General features: G+C 50.1%; 5 protein-coding genes across 5 annotated transcripts; 3 read left to right on the forward strand and 2 right to left on the reverse strand.

Moving 5' to 3' along the window:
* Positions 1-2,138: 2,138 nt before the first annotated feature.
* Positions 2,139-3,093, forward strand: NECHADRAFT_83569 (uncharacterized protein; the record flags this gene model as incomplete). The annotated part of the gene is made up of 2 exons (XM_003048607.1): positions 2,139-2,649; positions 2,723-3,093. The coding sequence occupies 2 exons, from the start codon at positions 2,139-2,141 to the stop codon at positions 3,091-3,093; spliced, it is 882 nt and encodes a 293-aa protein (XP_003048653.1).
* Positions 3,094-3,602: 509 nt separating this feature from the next.
* NECHADRAFT_95366 (uncharacterized protein) lies at positions 3,603-5,069 on the reverse strand (the record flags this gene model as incomplete). Its single annotated transcript, XM_003048799.1, has 7 exons — positions 3,603-3,957; positions 4,007-4,102; positions 4,154-4,533; positions 4,586-4,659; positions 4,709-4,742; positions 4,808-4,812; positions 4,868-5,069. 7 exons carry the CDS (start codon positions 5,067-5,069, stop codon positions 3,603-3,605), a joined length of 1,146 nt encoding a protein of 381 aa, XP_003048845.1.
* Positions 5,070-6,434: 1,365 nt separating this feature from the next.
* NECHADRAFT_95367 (uncharacterized protein) lies at positions 6,435-6,932 on the forward strand (the record flags this gene model as incomplete). The annotated part of the gene is made up of 2 exons (XM_003048608.1): positions 6,435-6,560; positions 6,612-6,932. 2 exons carry the CDS (start codon positions 6,435-6,437, stop codon positions 6,930-6,932), a joined length of 447 nt encoding a protein of 148 aa, XP_003048654.1.
* A 456-nt stretch (positions 6,933-7,388) lies between these two features.
* NECHADRAFT_95368 (uncharacterized protein) lies at positions 7,389-10,146 on the reverse strand (the record flags this gene model as incomplete). The annotated part of the gene is made up of 5 exons (XM_003048800.1): positions 7,389-8,660; positions 8,712-9,445; positions 9,500-9,765; positions 9,915-9,972; positions 10,059-10,146. The coding sequence occupies 5 exons, from the start codon at positions 10,144-10,146 to the stop codon at positions 7,389-7,391; spliced, it is 2,418 nt and encodes an 805-aa protein (XP_003048846.1).
* Positions 10,147-10,609: 463 nt separating this feature from the next.
* On the forward strand, positions 10,610-11,571 carry NECHADRAFT_83573 (uncharacterized protein; the record flags this gene model as incomplete). Its single annotated transcript, XM_003048609.1, has 3 exons — positions 10,610-10,613; positions 10,665-10,789; positions 10,822-11,571. The coding sequence occupies 3 exons, from the start codon at positions 10,610-10,612 to the stop codon at positions 11,569-11,571; spliced, it is 879 nt and encodes a 292-aa protein (XP_003048655.1).
* Between the last annotated feature and the right edge of the window lie 351 nt (positions 11,572-11,922).

The following is an 11,922-nucleotide window of genomic DNA, read 5'->3' on the forward strand; positions in this document are numbered from 1 at the left end:
ATCTATGTCTTTTCATCAGGATATTGATTAGATCAATAACACCACATTCTGCCCCTACCTACGCCAGACACGACGCTCAGGATTGAACGCTGTGCTTTGGGATGTTTCAAGTCCAACGTGTATATACCGTCAATTATCTGACGTGCGCCTTTTCTGCTCTACAAAGCTCGGGGTTCTGTATCAGTGACATCCAAAGAGTAGAATACCACGTGCTGCAACTTGTGATCCCGAACAGAGCCATCCGAGCTTCTGTCAGTCGTTGTGATACTGAACCTGTACAGTGGTTTATTGGGTAGCCATTCATTGTGGCTGGCTGACATGATCAAAGCACACAACTAGCATGACTAGGCACAAGCCTCGACATCTGATGTAGTCCGGTTCAAGGGAACGCCGCCGCTGGTGTTTAAATCCTCGAAACGGATAGCAGCGCAGGCAATACAGAGAGACATCTCTTAAGGTCTGTCTATGTATTCGGCGGATGATAGTGGCATAAGAAAATTGTTACTAGGTGAGATTGTAAGCAGGCTCTGGAGGCTTATCGTACTTTGGGCATCTATGCATAATGTGGCGTATCAAACACAACGAGCTATACAGTTATCAACCCGCGCAACTAAGCCCATACGATCTTCGGTCCATTAATCATTCCATCACGATGTCGACAAGACGAGCTGAAAGGACTATTGTGTGCTCGTCCCCAGACGACTAGGACATCTGGTCCATTGAGTTCAATAAGTCGGACTAAGTTTACGACCTGTGATAGTATATCGACCCGAGCGACCGAATCAGAGAGCCTCGTCGGCCAGAGGTTCCGAAAATCCGGGACTGGTAACCCAGAGAGTGGCACGATCACGCCTGGCTCCGATTATGCACTAGCTGACGAATTGGAGAGCTTGAGACCGAGGGAAAGGCAGAATATGAGCATAATCTCAGGATCTGATGCCTGAACCAGACGGCATATAGGAAGACCAAGAAACAGGAACACAAACTGGTGGGGTTTGCCCTCAAGACAGTCTCGCCTATTTACCAAAAGACGTGCTACACTACAGGAGACCGGTTGGACAGGTGGTACCATGAGATGCGAAGATCAGAAGTGGTGTATCACGAACGCCTCTGACCAGAAGCTTATGACAAATACCACGATCTTCTGGCTCAGTTGCCCCATAAAGTGCTGGGCTTCAACTATAATAAAGAACCTATTGCTTATACTTCCTCTTTGAGCCTCGCTTTCGCTTGACTCTGGCTGACATCCCACTTGGTGATAAGCCCAGCCGCACCTAGCTCGCTCCTACTGTCGCCATAACTCCCCATGGAGATTTCTCCCACGTTCTGCACCAGGTCAACATCAAATTCGAGTTTAGAGACACAGCCACTCTACTAGCCGCAAGTGAACAAGCACATGTGGTTGTGAGATTTCTCAAGGTCGGTCGTGGATTCTCTAGTAAGTTGGCTGTTGATGGGGTCCGGGCCCCAAAGGCAAACTCTAGCAGAACATCGATCAGCCAATGTTTCACTGTCCAATCAGCAAATGATTAATGCTTACTATGCTCCTTTTCATGATCCTTCGCGTGCCCATCTCGGCAGCCAAGCCCGTGCTTTTCAATAGTTTAACATGAAAGCGGAACCTCAGTGGCTCTCCCCACGAAGAATGCCTTGTCGTCTAGCAATGAAGAACGCCTTGGCACATTGGACAACGACCAACAGCTGTGTGAGACAATAAGCACGGATTTGACATGATGTGGCTGCACCTCGACCTGACGCTAACTTATTTGACATGAAAAAGACTGAAATCTAGAACGGGAGTGGATATCACAGCCCTGCCGAGAATAGACCAGCTGAATTAGTGGACAAAAGTAATCGACCTAACATGCAGGGATCTATGATCATCTTATTCTGTCATCAGCTCGACCCTGTATACGAGAGCGGGGCAGCAACATTCGAGTTTCCTCATTCAGCAGATCACCAGGATCTGTTAGTCCAACACATGTCAGCCGTGCTCTAGTCTCGATCTTTTGCAGCGATCATGTCTGTGTGGCTGGGATCGAGGCTGAGTTGGCAAGTAGGAAATTGGATAAAAAGTCAAAGACGTCCAGAACCATTCCCATAGACAACAATTCGTCCAGGCACGCACTTTCACAATCATGGGTCTCTCCAAGAGCTTACTTCTCGCCGTCACAGCATCTGCCTACTTTATGCAAACGGCTCTCGCTAAAGACGATGAAGAATGCTCCTATGTTCTGGAAGATATCCGCAAGGGCGAACTCGTTTTCAACTCGACAAACACGGCCGCATTCAACCCTTCTCCAGGCGTCCCGTGGCTCTTCACACTAGGCCTCTCAGACTGGCGCGATGAGGGAGCCACGTGGGGAGACTTTGACTCATCTCAGCACATTGAAACGTTTCTCAGCATCCCCAATGATATTCTCAACGGCACGCGAGCCAACCACACAAGAATCTGCGTTTACTATATGGACGGCCAAAATGCGACTGCAAACGACGGCAATAAGAGTGGTCACTCTTGCAATGGTGTATTGAGCGACGAGTGTCAAAAGGCTTTGCGGAGTATCAAAGGGCCGGCTGATGATGGCACATGCCCTGACCCGCCAGAGAGTGTCAAAGAAGCCTGCAACCAGTATGCATATTCTTACTATGGTACGTATTCTAATCCATGGTCCCTATAGATTTGGCCCACGGCGTAAGAAGGAGGATGCTAACATGTGTACAGGAACACCAGAAACCTACAACAACCCCAACTGTACAACACCTTCTATCCCGGGCGTCAACCTCCCCGGCGGTTACAAGACATTTCCAGTAATGGGAAATGCTCTGTTTCCCGCCGACAGCCCCATCGACTCATACAAGATATACGATCTACGCGTCCGACAGCCAATCCCATTTCTCTTTACTATGGAATTCCAAGACGAGGGTCTAAGAACTGCTACCGAGCTCCTTTGCGTAGCTCCCAGTCAGCTCATGAAGGGCAGCCGTAAGCCTGAGGGCGACTTTCCACCTAATGCTGCGAGCGGTCTGGATATCAAGGGTGCTGTTGTGTTGGCCGTGGGTGTTTGGTCCGTGATGGGATTGATGCTTGCATGAGAAAGGATATTAAGGTGTGGTGATTCGTCGTCATTCAAGGTGGAATTTTCAGAGACTTACTCAATAGAAAGACCCGTATACCCCCCCGTTGGATCCCTCGACGACGCGAAATTTCTGCTCTATTTAATAAAATACATGACGTTCCTTTTCCACCCAAAGGTAGACTCTTTGAGTTCGCTTGTTTTCTCCCATCTCCTGTGCTCATTGTGGCCTTCGACATCACCAATAGTTACAACAGCCATCTTGTAATGATAACTTTGTCTTTTGATGGTGTAGCTGATGGTCACTGTCGAGGCGTCAGTGAAGGCAAGGTACTGTTACCCTGTACCATTGGACACGTCTAGAAGCGATTCCCTTTCTCTTCAAACCAGATGTCCTTCCCAGACAATGCCTAGCCCTCGCCGTCCCGCTCAAAATATATACAACAAGCAAGGTAAGTGATGCAAGTTCAGGTGTAACTTGGCGTAACGAGAGAGCTTGAAACATATTAAATTAATTACTATATCTAGTCAGGCACTATACTGAACCTGAAATGTCTTGGTGTACGCTATTGATCTCTCATCAAGGATAGCCTCTTCGCTCGTATCATCTCTCCCGCTCCGCTTGGACTCCACGTCCGCAACAGTCGCTTGTATAACACCTTCCTTCTTGTGTTCCGAGAAATTGTCCAACTCGACAATATCGAATTGTGTGTATCCCGTATGTGGCTGGCGATGCAGCTTGCTTTGTGATGTGTCGAACGTAGTGGGTTTGGATGGATGTGACTGGCCGGATGAGCCCATCCATTTCGGTAGGAATCGCTTGAGGAATTTGCGAAAGGTCGGCATGGATCCACAGATGATGAAAAGGTTGACTTCGACGAAGCTGCAACAGGTTAGCACCTTGCATATGCAGTGAGATGTCTGCTACTCACGACCAAACGTTAGCGGGCGCAGCAACCCAAGGGATGTCGACAGCTCCCAGAAGGGACGGCAGATAAACCATGCGAACAATGGATGTCGCGACGGTACTGAGTATATCCTGTTAATCAGGCCCGGCATGATAGGGAACGGAGACGTACATGGAACCGACACCAAACATAAGGGCGGCACCAATCTTCTGCGCCGTAGGCATCTTCAATCGAATGATCATGGGAATCGGAATCGTGAAGAGAACGACGTCGGAAACGATATTGGCGACAGCGATGGCAATGTACAGACTCGGCAGGTCAACACAGGTACCCGTGCCAAACTCATAAGGATCAAATGCGGCGCGAATCGGTTTGCATCCGAAGAGAAGTAGGCCGGCGATGACGACAGTGTAGCAGGCCACCATCACGATGGTGGTCCAGATGGTGATTCGGAACCATCTCTGGGGCGATATTTGGAGGTAAAATGTCAAGAGAGATGTCTTGCTGAGGCCGTTGCAGGTGATGAAGATGGGCGCGACGATGTATGAGCTCTGTCGAGGTGGTGAGTGGTAGGTCGGAATAGCTTCATTCGTAGAAACTGACAAGCATGTGCTTCTCAAATACTTCGATGGGCATCTCCCATGCATGATGACATAGCCCTCCTATCGAAATGGACCCTGAACAATGTCAGCTGGCTAGACATCATTAAAGGAAGCATGAACCTACAGATTTGCACTGACTGCATAATGACGGATGCCAGCTGAGACCCATTAGTAACGCTTCATCAAGTCAACTCGCCAAGAGCCTCACCCAAGCCAGACAAACCAACGCTGTGGACCACAAATTAGCGCCAAGTTCACCCTTCCCAGCCAGTGTCTTTCTTACCATCATCAATCTTGAGACTCCCCGTCAGGAAATGCTTCGTATAAAGCCTCTGTATCAAACAAAAAAGCGCCAAAGACCCCAAGATGCCGAAAATCAGGTAGTGATGAAGAGCATTCTGCTGCTGTGGGTGCTCAAAGTCCACCACGTAGCCTTCTGGCGGCGCCAGAAACGTCGTGACGCCATTCGTTACCGGATAAGCCATGAAGAGACTTGAGCCGCTGTATCAGTTGGGAAAAAGAGAACCAGAGGAGCCAAGAACTTTCGACTGACAAATGCAAGTGTGCGCGACTCGGTGGAAGAATGTATTTGTATTTGCTACGCATCCCGGCTTCATGCCGAGTTTTGGCAAACTCGTGCTTTTTTCGCCGAAACACCGCATTAAAGATTTTGGGCAGTCACTCAAAAGCAAATTCAACCTCAAATCAGACGAGTTTTCAGGGACGGGACAAGACGTTGTGGGTTTCAATCTTTGCTTTTTAAAGGGGGAGAATCCTTCTTACCACGGCCTCGGTCTCGAAATGTGCGAACCAGGGTCAGACATGAACTTTTCTCTTTGGCATCTTGGCGGAGACATCAACGCTTTCTTATCCATGTTTTCTAATGCCTGAGGTTTAACGATATCTCAAAAAGCAAACCCCATATTCGCCAAGCCCCTGCATGAATCTAGCCAGGGGAGTCCTGTCATCCAACGTCGGGCCACTCCGATCTTTGAGGACGTTATTGGCAGGCGGGTCGAAAAAAAACACCGCCGGTCCCAGCACCAAAATTGTATGGGGAGAGCGGTGGTGATTTCTTCGACCCGCCTGATTGGTTAGTTCCGTGGAGCTGTGGCATTCGCTTGAGGTTGGGGGCAAGGGTTTATAGCTTGCTAGTGCTTGCTTATGGGTTCGCGGAGGACGGCGATTGTCGTCCAAGAAATAAAAAGCAATGAGAACGATGTAACCGAGAGAAAACTGGCCATGACGGAAATATTCCTCACTCGAACGAGTATTCGTATGTTGTAAAAACGTTAAAGATAAGGTTAAAATAACATCTTTGGGTCTGGTATTTGCAAACATTAAAGCTTTGGGTGGCATTACTACGTACAAAATAACCTCCAAGATCACCATCTCGATATCCGTGACCAACCATCTCCGGGGGTTCCGTTCAAATGGGAACAAACTCCCGCATCGGGGCCACCCGTCTTCGCATGGATGGGGAACCTGCAGAAATTGTTCGATGGCTGCAGCCAACATAAACTCCATAATTAAAAAAAGAGTTACATCGCAGGGCATGTAAATTAAAATCACCAAGGGTTCAAACACCTCATGGCAAGGAGACCCAGTCACCTGCCATCACATGGTACAGATAAACCTGTCAGCATCCACTCCTTGTATCGCACAAAAGCCACTCGAACGGCTTGCTTTTACGTTCCCACTCGTTTCACCCTGATTGTCACACTTCACACTCTTGCCCCTTCTCCTGCAGACGCACAATGGCTCGCTTCTCGTTACTTTTCGCCGTCTTTACGGTCTTGTTTGGGGCCACTCTTGCTGCGTGCGCCCCCTCCAACACTGGCCTCCTACAGATGGTCACCTACGTCAAGCGCCGCCCTGATTTTACACAGGAGGAGTTTTGGAAGTACTGGGAGACGCAGCATGCACCCAAGGTTGTGCCTCTTGCTACTTACTTCAACATCACCCGGTACCAGCAGGTATGAAACACACATTGTCGTGGCTCAGACAGATCACTCACATGTCGACAGGTCCAAGTTGGAGGCAAGATTGTTCCCACTGCAGGTGGTGCTTCTGCCCCAGAGTCCAACGAGCTCGTCGACTTTGATGGCATCGCCATGTTTCTGTACAAATCCGCCGACGTCCTGACCGAGATGCTTTCGCACCCTTATTACATCGAGGTCGTCGAGCCCGATGAGCACAAGTTTATCGACAAGTCGGCTTATGGCAACGGCATGGTCGCCACCTATATTGGCAAGCACATCGAGGCCGTTGACAAGGGCAGGGATGTTTGGGTGGGTGACAAGACCACTCTTAAAAAGTACCAGAAGATCTTCAACACGTATCTGTGATGGGCATAGACTTGGGTCCTGGTTGGAGTTTCTTCGTGAGAGTGGACTGTCTCATAGACGGGGTGTGCTGATGGGAACAATGGCAATTACCACCAGCGTGCGCGTTTCTATTCAGCGCATGCTCCATGGTTGTATCAGTATAGTACCTTGTAATAATGCATACCTACCTTTGATTCAACAATTGTCGCATCTCAATCACAAAGTGTAGTCAGAACAAAGCCCTCCATTCGCTTGGACCATGCAGATCTCGACTCCTCTTAAGCGAGACCAGAATCTTTCCCCAGATGTGAGGGAGTTCCCGCAGATCCCGTTGTGCCCCACGCACACAATGTCACCTTAGCATTGACCGGCCGTGGCCTGTATCAGAGGGGTGAGATGTATAAAAGAGACAGTTCTGTTTCTCCTGTCGTCCTTGTACTTTAGTCCAGCAAATATGGGCATCTGTGAGTGTCGACATCAGGCAACCACTTTCCTCTTCGCAGACTTCTCCAGCTCTGCCATTATCTGAACCAACTTCTCCGTGAGATGCGGAACGCGCATCCCAGTAAAATTTTCTCGGACAATGCTCATGATAGTCTCCATGACCTTATCCGGCTGTGATAGTGGCACGCTCACAAACACATCCTCCTCTCCGGGCATTTCTGATCGCCGTCTTATGCATGGCTGCCCTTGTCCAAACCCTTTAAACCGCTGCAATGCAGTACTCTCTTCTTCATCTAGGTACACACTCTGATTCGTGAGTCTCGTCGTTACCTGCGACTGATCGGAGAGGAGCCCGTAAACCCAAAATGCCAGGGTGGCATGATACAGAATTATGACGGGAGGACCTCGTATTGAGCCCTTTGGGAGCAACATGACAAGCTGCATAATCTGAGCCGCGTGGCAGACGGTGTGTCTGGCATCCTCGCTCTTGACCCAGTCGCTGATGGTAGGGTACACAGCGCGAGCTCGCTCCGGTCCATCCATACCGGCAAATATTTGAATCTCTTCAAATGGCATATGGAGGTGAAGCAGACACAGCTTAAGCCGGAGGTTGATCTCTGAGTCCGCCCCAAGTTGAGGCGCCAGGCTAAGTTCGAGATGGCCAAGCAACTTCATAAGCTCGTCCTTCCTGAGCTTCGTGACGAGGGCATTCCAGCGACGCGGTCGTGATCTCTGAAGAGAAGAGAATTGTAAATACTCTCGACACATGGCCCAGATACATGAAAGTACGGCCATGCTGGCAATGTAGATGTCAACCGGGTTTGCAGGATTGTTGAGAAGATCAGGATTGTCGATGAGGTCGGCAACAAATAGCGGTTTGACGTGCTCTTGAGCGGCCACGTATGACTTCCACTGCTCGGGACTGCCTGCCAACCAACCCTCTGGACTACCTGGCAGTGGAAGGAGGACCTCAGCATAAGAGATAAGAGGGTTGACCAGCAAGGCCATGGACACGCCCATGTCGTGAGCAAGCATCCTGAAGGCGAGTCTTTTAAATGACTCATTCTCGACCCAGTTCAACCACTCCTGTCGGAGATCAAAGTCGTAGGTATCCCCAATATTGGTATCTGGGTATGCAGTAGGCTTGAACTTTCCATCACGCCTCATCATCGTCAGGATTGGCTGGAAGAAACTTTCTGCAATCTCGACTTTTCGAGGAAGTCCGCTCCAAATTCCGACCTCGATGGTGATGAGGAATGCCTGCAAGAGCTGAAGGTCTCTTACTAGGGTGTTGTTTTGCTCCCACTGCAGGTTTAGTTAGCCAGGGCGTGTCATCTCACACAGAAGAATACTAACCCTCCTTGAGATTGCCAACCTCAGGCATTCTTGCATCGCCCGGCCAAGTTTGGATAGCGCAGGGTCTGATGTCAAGACAGCCCCGATGGCTGCCATGGCTGCGACAAGCTCTGGTCGTTTCTCATTGGGGTCGAACGAGGCGGCGTGAATAAATGACCCTGCACGTGTGTGTGGTGAGGTTAAATAATACTGCAATAGTGTGTCAAGAAGCTCCACTGAAGGAAACGAGGCAACTGCCTTGGACAGGCTATCTGACTGACAACTGTTCACAATCATCATCAAAATTCTGTCACGTGCTGGCCCTCCGAGTTTGGCACATGTAACGCGTGTGTCGGCATCTAGAGAGACTCTGGACTCTGGTGAGGGGTAGTCCAATGTCATGGAGGGAAGGGAGAGGTTGTGGTCCTCGGCCCCGGCATGATCTTTCGCGTTGGGACGGAACCTCCAATGCGAGTTCTGAAAGGCTTCACTACACATGGCGGCAGGCTGGCCTGGGTCCATATGAGATGTGCGAGGAGTTTGTGTGCCTCGCGGCGTTGGTTGGAACGTGTTGCTAACCTCGAAAGGGATGCTGACGTTGTAAGAGTCGAGGAATTGGAGATCCATGTCGTCTAAACCGCTGTATGTGCTGATCTCCATGTCGTTGGTGGGGGTGGAGGACCATTGTCCAGATAGAAGGTTGAGATCGGGGAAGTGGAAGAAGAGCGGGTTGTTTTCGATGTTGAGGGTAGGATCTATAGACTATTAGTCCCATCAACAATGGTAATTGGGATATCGAATTGTCATACCTAGCGTCTGGAATAGGCGTTGCGTGGTCTGCGGCGTCAACACATCCAGAGAAGCTTGCCCTCCCATGCTCGGTGATGTAGATGTCTGGTCCATACTGAGTGGATTGCTCAGAGATGTCATGGCAGATGCATCTTCGTGGGTAAACATGGACTCGTCTTCCTGAGGGCACGTGTCTGGTGGTGTCATGGCCATGTCGACGTCGGTAGAGCCAGGCCATCTGCACTCGAGGCCCTTCTCCTGGCAACGACGACACGGCTTCTCTTCACTGCAACGAAGATGGTTTGACGCGCATGCCTTGCACGCTTTCGTCACCCTTCCAGGCATGAAACGCGTCTCCCCAACGGAACCGCCATTGCTCTCCCCCGCCTGCGAACCGTGACCCGCGACGTGTCTTTTCAGGAGATCACTGGAAACCGATTGTTAGTCAAGCACAGTGGGAGAATAACGCCACGACTAACGGTCTCGTGAATGCCTTTGGACAAACATGGCACTTGTACGGCTTTGTCTGTGTGTCTGAAGAGTCAGCAGTCGCGTCAACCTCTCAGGCATGAAACATACGAGAACGCACGTGACGAGCCAGGTGATCCAGGCGCTTGTAGCTCTTCTGACAAGAGCCACACTGAAACATGCCAGACTCGGTAGACATGATGCTATTCACCCGGTGGACGTCGGGAAAACATACGAGAACGGTTCGGGAGGTGGAGAGGACGAAGGAACAAGAGTCAGAATTGGCTGGTCCATGACCGTCTTTATCGCAAATTACCCGGCCATCTCGGATGCGGAGGTGGCGTCTAGGGTGCGGGGAAGTCAACGAATCGGTTAAGGTTCTTTGGTCAATAGATCTGAAGCTAGATTAAAGGGGAATCGTCTCCGCGGTTATTCTCAAGGGTGAAAAGGTTGGGGATGTGGTCGGGAAGTTCTCTCCACATCCCGACGGACCATCGCCACCCCACATGAGCCACCCTGTAGCAGCCGGGAGACACGGAATTCTTAACAAACGCAGCGTCTTGTGTAGGGATAAGGACATTTCTTATTAGTTTTACATTTTCAACAATTGCAACCTATCGAAAATAAACCCATAGTGCCTAGCAATTGACCAAATTCAGATCATGGGTAAGTTGTTACTCCAAAGTCCGATACACACACTGACTAACCTCGGCTTAGCTCAGCTAACACCAGTCCACTTCTTCTCCCATGGGTCAACCATGATGCTTGGAGAGGAATCCGAAGCAGCAGACTACTGGAAGAAAGCTGGTGATCAAGCATTGGCAAACAAGATCAAGGGTGTTGTTATGATGGTAAGAGGCCTTGATGATTGAAGCGACCGTCTAACAAGAAGCAGGGAGCCCATTGGGATGCTCTCGGTGATAGAATCGAAGTCGCTACGAACCCTCAACCTGGAAAATCGCCCGTCGCATATGTTCACCCGTCAAAATACGTCGACTACAAGCTTAACCCCGACCTGGAGACGGCCGAGCGATGTATCTCCTTGCTTTCCAAGGCGGGATTTGATGTCTCTGGAAACCCGACCTTTGAGTGGATCCACGATACTTATCTTATCTTGATCCGTATGTTCCCCAACGGCTGTCCACCCACTACTCTCATCTCTATGAACGGCCGCTTCGATCCCCACTACCATATGAAAGTCGGCAAAGCACTGCGATGTTTGAGGAGTGAAGGATATCTCATCATCGGATCCGGTGGAGCTGTACACAACCTCTACCGCAACATCTGGGGCCCGATGGTCAAGTACACAGACAATTTCGGGCAAGAAACGCCTCCGGAGCCATGGGCCTTGGAGTTTCGACAGGCAGTCGAGGATGTGATTAAGAACAACACAGGACCTCATCTCCGACGCGCAATGACGCGTCTGATGAAGCACCCGCTCTATAGAGACGCGCATGCGACAGATGATCACTTCATGGCTGCTGTGTTTGTCGCTGGCGCTGTTGGCGATGAGGAGGATGAGGGAGTGTATGGGGAGCTCAAGGCGGAGACATGGGAGTTGACCAATATGTGCAATAGTCAGTTCACGTTTGGAAGTTGGCCAAGGACAGTTGCAACGGCATAGATTTTTAGGCTGAGAAGAGGTTTCACGATGTCAATAGCACGAATGCTTAATTTCCAGCTCTGCTTGCTGATCGTTTGGACTTGCCGGTGATGTGATCTCCCAATGAGGATTGGGCATAGACTTCCGACAACGTGTTGATGCGATACTAATGTAGATGTAGCGGCCTCACTAGTTGGCACTTATTTGGATAATGTCTCGATCTTCACCCCCAAATCGGATTAGACACACCCGGAGTGGCGCTTTCCGGTCGGTCGGGGAGATTATTATGCCCGGATCGTGGAGGCAGTGTTGGCGCTAGACAACGGCTGTCGAAGATGCCGCCATATTATCCAGGGAGAGATCGGCGTTGTG

The sequence above is a fragment of the Fusarium vanettenii genome (assembly GCF_000151355.1).
Source record: "Fusarium vanettenii 77-13-4 chromosome 8 genomic scaffold NECHAsca_10_chr8_2_0, whole genome shotgun sequence".
NCBI lineage: Eukaryota > Fungi > Ascomycota > Sordariomycetes > Hypocreales > Nectriaceae > Fusarium > Fusarium vanettenii.